This window comes from Epinephelus moara, chromosome 3 (assembly GCF_006386435.1).
Source record: "Epinephelus moara isolate mb chromosome 3, YSFRI_EMoa_1.0, whole genome shotgun sequence".
Taxonomy (NCBI): domain Eukaryota; kingdom Metazoa; phylum Chordata; class Actinopteri; order Perciformes; family Serranidae; genus Epinephelus; species Epinephelus moara.
This window is the reverse complement of record NC_065508.1, coordinates 11,438,115-11,446,578: the sequence shown is the minus strand read 5'-3', so window position 1 is coordinate 11,446,578 and position 8,464 is coordinate 11,438,115. Positions and strand designations below refer to the sequence as shown.

The 8,464-nt window shown below is 38.6% G+C and overlaps 1 protein-coding gene across 2 annotated transcripts in view; it reads right to left on the bottom strand.

The window, feature by feature from the left end:
• Nucleotides 1-533: 533 nt before the first annotated feature.
• The window catches only part of LOC126386004 (glucocorticoid receptor-like), an 87,492-nt gene continuing 79,561 nt past the window's right edge, over nt 534-8,464 (bottom strand). For both annotated transcript variants that reach the window (XM_050038078.1, XM_050038087.1), the window contains 2 exons: nt 6,624-6,781; nt 534-5,250 (listed from right to left, as the gene is read on the bottom strand). In XM_050038078.1, coding sequence (XP_049894035.1) covers nt 5,098-5,250; nt 6,624-6,781 — 311 coding nt within the window. In that variant the 3' untranslated portion in view covers nt 534-5,097. The remainder of the gene's footprint in view (nt 5,251-6,623; nt 6,782-8,464) is intronic.

The window sequence follows — 8,464 nt, the reverse complement described above, 5'->3', positions numbered from 1 at the left end:
CTATGGTATGGCGTTTTTTTATGACATTATTATTATGGCATATTATACTATGACTTTTTTGAATTTATGACATATACTATGGCTTTTTGATGTCATTTAGATAATGGCATTCTTTGGTGTGACTTTTAATGACATTTTCTACAAGGTACTATACTTTGATTTTCCTATGACATTTTTAATCATGTACTATTCTATGACTTTGCATTTGCTGTTACATATTATACTATGACTTCATGACATCTTGTGAAAAAACTATGGCACACTATAAAATGACTTTTTACTGGCATACTTTACTTTAACATTTTACCATGAGATATTTTATAAATCCTTATGACAAGTTTATCGCATATTGCACTGACTTTTTTCAATGACAATCTATACTCATGCTCAGCAAACAAGTTGAGTGTATTTCCCAGATATCCATGTATTCCTTTAAATTATCTTTTTTGAAAACCAATATACATGTAATTGCCAGCATTCCCAGGTCATTTTCACTATTTGAGATCTGAAATAAAAAGTGAAACCACTGAAACTGAGTGTTGAAAAACAGGAAACTTTATTGTGTAAGATGTCTGAACTAAAAAGAAATCAGTTCTTCTGGATCTCCACTTTCAACCCGTGATGAGAAAAACTTCAGCCAAGTTGTTACCAACACAATGCCAAATCCGATGTCAAAGAACAACACAGATAACTTAATTCAACATTTAATCAAATAGGTGAAAATATCGACACTGACTACAGAAGAGGTGTAATACAGAAGTAAAACAAACTATTGTTTTTTTAAACAAACATTTTATATTTTTTGTTTGTTTTTACATTGGATTACATTTACATAACTGAAATACGAACAAAACAGACTTCAATGAAAGCCATAGCCATATGTACCAGTGAAACATGATCTGCCCTTAATCTTTAAAGATAATATTTGCATGTATTTTATACAAAATAGACTTTATCAACCAGTATGAGGGTAGTGCAATTCCGTCAGGCTCTGGTAGATTTACTTTCACACGAAGATTCAACTTTTTTTGTTTCATTTTCTATTTTAAAGTGACCAGTAAATCCTCACAGCAATATACATGGGATCCAAAGCCTGGACCCTTACAAAAGATACCTTTCAAATAAAATAAGAAGTACTAGAAGTTGGATAATAAGTGCTACTTAAAATGTAACTGCTTGAATACTTCTTTTTGTTTGTTAAATCTTTTTTTTTTCCTCCTCTCTGCTTTGGTCACTCATATATAACGCAAAAACCTCCTCCAGTCCGTCTCGCCTTTCCTCCCTCGTTTCCTTATAACTTTAAAACACAGTGAGCATTCATATAGACTTTCCCATTGACTCGTAAAATTTACATTTACTTCACAAGACGAACATGTTTAACACTTCCTAATGTATTCAACACGTCTACCTTTATCAAACACAAACCAACAAACAGAAAAATATTTACTTTCTTGACTCGTTCAATGTACAAAAAGGATTGGGTAAAATTATCCATATCAAAGAAGATCAAGCTAATGTATTCAAAATCACAGAAAATATTGTCTTTTTTTTCTTACAATAGATCAATCTCCAAAAGCATTAATATTTGTTAAGGGTTTATCTATTTCCTGATTTGAAATTGTATTTCTATGGCTCTCTGTCTCCCTTTCGCAAGGCCTTTACATGTAGTTGAAAGGTAAAAGAGAAAAGTGTATGAGTATAGAGATTATGTCCATGTAAAAATATTTTGTAATAATAGACATTGTTTACATTGCACTGGATATGTTGGCGCTGTTATATACACTTATGGCCATTTAGAAATGAGCAGGGATATGGTTACATCTACACGTTAAAGCTGGTTCTCTGAAGCACCACCACCTGGAAACAACTGTACTACTGTATGCAAAAGTCACCCAAACAAATACACTTTAGTCAAAGCTTCCCCAGAATAATCAACACTGATGTGAGCGCCATCAAGCCCATGTTCATCAAAGCGCAAGGCCAAGAGACCGAGTGAGCGAGCGAGGCTGAAAGCCTGCACTGCACATGAAACAACCCTGCTGTGAATGACCATCCTTTGGCAGAATGGCTGATTAAAAACATGATGGCTCTTATTTAATAGTGGCTTGTATGCGTCCAGAGTCTGCTGTGCTGTTTGCAGGAAGTAACACACAAATGATCGGTCTCTATGGCAACCTGCTACCTGGTCTGTTAACTGCCATTCAGAGTTATGCGCTGCGGAGGGATGAGTACCATTCAGAGTAAACAGCTGAAAATCTGTACGGTCGACATTTTAGGCAGAAAGGCCTGGCAGTTACAAGAAACACTGAGGAAAATAGAACTATGAGGGGGGAGCATTGTGTTTGCACTTCCAGCAGAAGCCAATGTACAACGGCACTGTTAATGTCTATTTGCTTCGGCCATCACATAAGCTGGTACGGACGTTTTCACATTACAAATGTACCGAATGCTGACCACCAACTGTTTGACAGCAGTGTATATTACTGCTTTGCAATTTCAAAAATACAATATTTTGTGCATCTCCAAAAAAAAAAAAAAAAAAAAAAAGTTGATACAAGACATACATACACTTGACTTGGATGAGAACAATCAGTACTTCTAAGCTGGTGTAGGTGTGACACGGAACTAAGAGCTCATAAATGAGCACCCTCAAGCAAAGTTACAAAAACCACATCATGTTGAGTCCTAGCTGAATCATCACTTCTTCACATCTCCAGGAAAGGATATATATATATATATATATATATATATATAAAAACTTGATATTACATTTGGCACTAGTGGAGCACATCTGGATGATGTAGTCACTCATAGCCTGAGCTTTGATCTACAAATTATTTGGATCAAGCTGCATCTTCTACCAAAAATATTTCAACTTTAGAGGTGAAGTCCTGTGCTGAGTAGAGTTTCCATCGATAACGGGTGTCTCTATTTTTATATATCTCATATACAAAACATATATTTATTTATATATATATATTCAATTACCTTTTCAGCCATGCTAAGCTCAACAACTTAATAAAAACCCCACTTCCCATCTGTGCAAACAATTTGAGATGAAGCTGATTAAAGGGCATTTTTCATTTAAAATGATGTTTTGAGTGAAATACTTTTGTCACAAATAATATGCTTTTTGTTGATCTATCAGGAGTACTAAAGGGTGAAATAATACTATTCTAAGTATTTAGTAATTTGAGAACTGTTGAGCACCTAACTTGTTCGTGGTACCTTATTTTGAAAATCTAGAACCTAACCCTAAACTAATACCTTAGCATGAATGCAGCTGGCAATGAAGGACGGTTTTGACTTTAAGCCAGGTTTTCTATGGCTATTAACTAACGCACAGATACCTTGGATGTTTTTTTAAAGGTATTTCAGTCTTAAAAACCCCACCTGTGTGGTTGCATCTGAATGAATTGCAAAGATCTGTAAAAAAAAATCTTATTCCAATTCACAACTCACTGATTATTCCAAGATCTAAATCTGTATGCCCCTAAATATGAGAAAATATCAAAATGCCTTGTTTAATTCCAGTGGCCTCCATCAATGTGGTTGCAGCTACTCACAAACTTGTTTAGGAATTGATTGTTTATTCAGCGTTATATTTGTTGATATAATCTGGATACTGTAATTTTGTGTAACAATGTGATACTGATTGGAAGATGCAGTATTTATCAAATATGCTTTACATGGGATAAAGAGACACTTTTTTTTTTTTTTTTTTTTAACTTTCCCTGTCTTTTTATCTGCGATTCTCAAACTTTCTAAGACCTAAAATTTCATTTCTAAGCTGTACCATAGGCTGTCTTGCTTGGTGAATGTCTGGGGATCAGAACCGAGAGAGCTGCCCACATTAAAAAATGCCAACAACGGCTGCTTGGAAAGAAAACAGAAACTGCTAGCTCGGAAAACGAAAACAGGAAAAAAAAAAAATGTGGAGGTATGACGTATGTGTAAGTTAGATTCATACACGAAAAAAAACAAAAGTTCGGCTTGGAGAGGATGGCTGTGAAGAGCTTTAAAAGCTAAAAGGCACTGTTTTTCCCTTCTCAGATACATCCTGTGTAAACATTTTGCTGAGTGTGTGTGTGTGTCTATGAATACTTGGTATGTTTTATGTCCGTGTGTGTGTAAGCGTGACTTTTGCATGTGAGTGTCTGCATAAAATAAATGAATATTCCTCTGGCTGTTTTTTTTTCTCCATTGGCCAGGTATATAAATCTGATTTATATCATTTCATCAATGATAACTGACTCATAGCTGAAAAGAGTTTGTCCTTAGAGTCTTCGGGTCCAGCAGGAAAAAAAAAAGATTCTGTCATGTCAAAGTACGTTTCTTATTTTTCTGTGTTTTTGTTTATCCCCTTCTTCGCCAACAGTCCTCTGGAAACAAGTGAAAACTCACTACATTCTCTGCGCAGTGGAGCTGGGAAGGGCAAACAGAGACAAGCTGGGCAGGTGAGCAGAGGAACAGTAGGCTTGAATTTGGAGGGACCCTCAATAGGCTGCTAATCCGGCGCAATGGGCAGTATATAAGGTGTCATGTTAAGGGTGGAAAAGGTGTTTCTAGGTGTTGGCTTGTCAGTAAAAACAGCAATAAAACACTATAGGCAGGAGAGAGTAAGAGGCAGGCGGCCACCAAAAGAAACAGCATTAGAAACCTGAGGACAGGGCCGTGGACGGAGGAGGGGGTGAGGGGGCTGGAAAATAAATCAAATAGACAGAATGCCCACAATGTGCATCCTGCCCACGAGACATTCAGAGCCAAAACATTTCTCCTGGAGGACAATTTTCTTCTTGTTTAGCCAAGAGGACGGGCTACAGGTTGGTGGTAGGGTGTCCTTGTTTGGCCCAACATGGGGCCAGATTAGTTGGTGTGAGGCCACAGGTATTGTGCTCCGAGATTAGTCTGAATGGCTGAGGCTAGGAGGGGCGTGGCAGAATTCCTAGAGGGGGCCTGGGAAAACTGAGGAATCCAATCCAAGTGATAGCGGAGGCAGGACAAGCAAAGGCTTACGGCTTGGGGTGAAAGCTTGGGGCCCCGCAGAGGTACATGGGCAGGGCAGGATTTAAGGCATTGCTTCACAGTTTAAGGCAGTCATTTCTGATGAAACAGCAGAGGCTTGACACTCCCGTCTTTAAATTTTGGTATTTGGTTGGAGATGATCTCCGCCAGCATCTCCGGGAATTCCACACTGAGGGTTTTATTCACAAAGGTGTAGAAACAGATCTGGAGAAGACCCTCGACCATCTGGAGGAGACACCCAGGGAGACAGAGACACAAACTGATTAGTGCGAGTCTATAGATATACAGTATAGATTAATTTGCAGGATTATCCTTAAATTAGCCTCAGGTCTATATACAGTAGGTCTTTACTTCAGCAATAAAGAGGCTTTACAGAGAGCGGTTGGTAGAGAGTGCTTGTACGGATTTGACTGGAACATACAGCAATGCACTAAGCAGGATCTATGAGCGTATTCTTGAGGGTTTTACACTAATCAGCATGGTGCAGGGGACGCAGTGGAACTCCAAGTTATTGATGCATTTGAACCGCAAGATATGAAAGAAAAAGCCTGGCTGGTATATAAAAGACATTAAAGGAAGCCATAGTACTAGGGATGCACCAATTCTGGGCAGATTCTGATACAGACCGTTTAAGAAAACAAGCAATATGGCCGATAGCTGATACCTAATGGATGTTTTTATGTTGTTTATTTTGTTTTTGTTGTTATTTATCCCCCTTTTGTGTCAGAGAAACAAAGAAATTTACCCTACAAAAACTTTAATTAGTAGCCTGGGCTATTATTTGCTTTAATCACTGAAGTCAACAGACTTATATTAGAAACAGGCGTCTATATGGGACGGGCCTTTCATTCCTTTTACACAAGATTTTTGCTTAGCAAAGATGGGAAATTCAATCAAATCACTTATACAATTACTTACATAAATATTAGGCTTTGAATAAGATATCAATTATGTATTATGTTATGACACAGCACCCAAGCATAAAACCTTAATTCTACAAGATAATACTAAAGACTTAATGAGAGTGTCATAATTTAGCTTCGTCCAACACTTATTTTTACTGAATAGAGCTTGAACACATCATAGCATAACTCAATGCAGCCTGCGTGAGCCGACAGTTGCAGCCACCAGCTGCTTGGAACTAACATTTACCTGCTCTCCTGCTGATAGTCACATGGATTCATTGCTCGCAATGTGACATTATCAGGGAAACATTAGAGTGCATCCTCCAATGCGACAATTGTGTCTTTTCCATCCTTTCGTCCCAACAGGGAAGATCTCTGTTCATCACAAACATGTTTTCTGTTGTCCCAGGGAAAACAGGATGCCAGATGCTATGAGCTACAGAGTCTTGTCACACGGCAGTGAGATCACAGAGCCAATTTGCCCAAAACTGATGTGACACAACAAAAAACTGAATATCTGCTGATACCAATGTTTGGCTGATAAATCGGTGCATCCCCACATGGTTCACTTGTAAAATGCTCTACATGCATTCTATTCCAATTTATTAATATAAAGAAAATCCTATTTAAAACAAAGAAACGAAAAATACAAAGCATGCAGTATATGTCAGTGTGTGTGTGTGTTTCTCTAACCTCCTGCATGGAGTCCAGTAGCTTAGTTAGCTGGTAGAAACGCTGCCAGTTCTGACTAGCGTTCTCCTCTCTCTTGACGATGGCTTTTCCCAGCTCCTTGATGTACGTCATCCTGATCTCGTCAAACACTGCCTGGCTTTTCAGGCCATCTTTCGGTACTGCACACACAAACATCAACACAAACATCAGTGTAAAAGTTAGCCACCATTGGCAGGACTGTGACTGGTAAAGTAAAATTACAAATGAATTAAACACATTGTTGAGTTACACAGAGTTTGCTTGAGAAAAAACAAAACAAAACCTACTTTAAATCTTATTAAAACATTGCTGTTATATTAAGCTGGTTGTTAACACAGAAGCACCCAACAGTTTTTATGTTAAGAACTCAAAATAAATCCTCATTACGACAAAAAACACGACTGTAACACCCTGTCTGAGAGGAGGATATGGACTTTGTTTTTGTCTTTGAATACAGGGAGTGAGAGCAGTCTTTAAAACTTATCCTCAATAGAAGAAGGAAAAACTACATTGTAAGTGCACTGAATAGCTTACAGTGTACCCATGCACTTTGCATGTAGACATTTGTATATCTCTGCTCTGCCATCTGGACAGCTGGTGATGTGAACAGCTGGTTATGCACATTTAAACTTTTGACTCAAACTGAAAAATCCACCAGTAATATGCTATTTGTCTTAATCTGTTCTTTTTCCTGTCCTCTGCTGCGACCAACAGCACAGGGCATTAATAATTCATTCAAACTTACTGTGTGGGACCCCGAAGAGGACAATTAGGAGATGCTGAATAAATACACACAGGAGCATGCACACACCTCTTAACCAGAATGCTGTAGGCAATGGAAAATATGCAAAAAAGGCAACATCAATAGCTTCTGTGTGCAGCGCGTGCACTTACTGGTGTGGTCTGAATGAGAGTATAAGAGGACCAGTGAATGTTTGGACACACACCTCATAAAAACCACAACCTGCATGCTAAATGTATTGAGAAGACCACACACTGACTGTGCTGGTCACCGCTAAAAAAGCTAACAACCAACAAATGGCTGATAAAACATCAGTATGCCGTCGTCATAACAACCATGTCAACACATCACAGACTCCTCGTCAGTCTGGTGCCTGGCATTGGGCCCAGGCAAAGCCACAGTAACTGGCCTAGAGATTATGCAAAGCCACAGAGGGCAGCGTCGGGGTGAAATACTGTCCGATTTACATAATCAGATAAATGGGAGATACTGCAGTGCGAGCGCTATCAGGCCTCTTCATTACACATGTTCAGATTTGGCTGAGAGAGCAAGAATCAAAACAGATTCCCTTTGCTGCTCTCTACTCTGGATTATTTAGTGTAAAATAACCGAATGTGTTATCTTATTTAACAGGGTTTAGGGATTAAGTGGAAAAGAGCTACTATGACCCATTTGAGTTTGCTTTTAGAGAAGCAGTGTGGAAGATTTAGGGAGATTTAGTGGCATCTAGCTGTGAGAGCTGCAGACTGCAACCAGCTGAAACTTCAACCAATTAGAATTCCTTTAGTCTTCATAGTAAAGGAGGTTTTCAGCACGGGCCAAACTGACCCTTTACTAAGTCCCACCCCCGGACACAGACTGGCCAATCATAACGTAGCATCTTGCAAGCTCAGACCAGGGTCCGACAACAACACAGCTGTGCTCCATTGACTCTAATGCAATCGTTTCAGATTTCCTTCATTTTCAGGCTGGTTTTGTGGATTTGGAGCTAAATGTTGTGCCTGGGGCACGTTGTGTATTAATGATACTCGTTACCTGGAGAGGTTGGAAAAAGATATACATTTCTTCCCTGTTCCAAAAC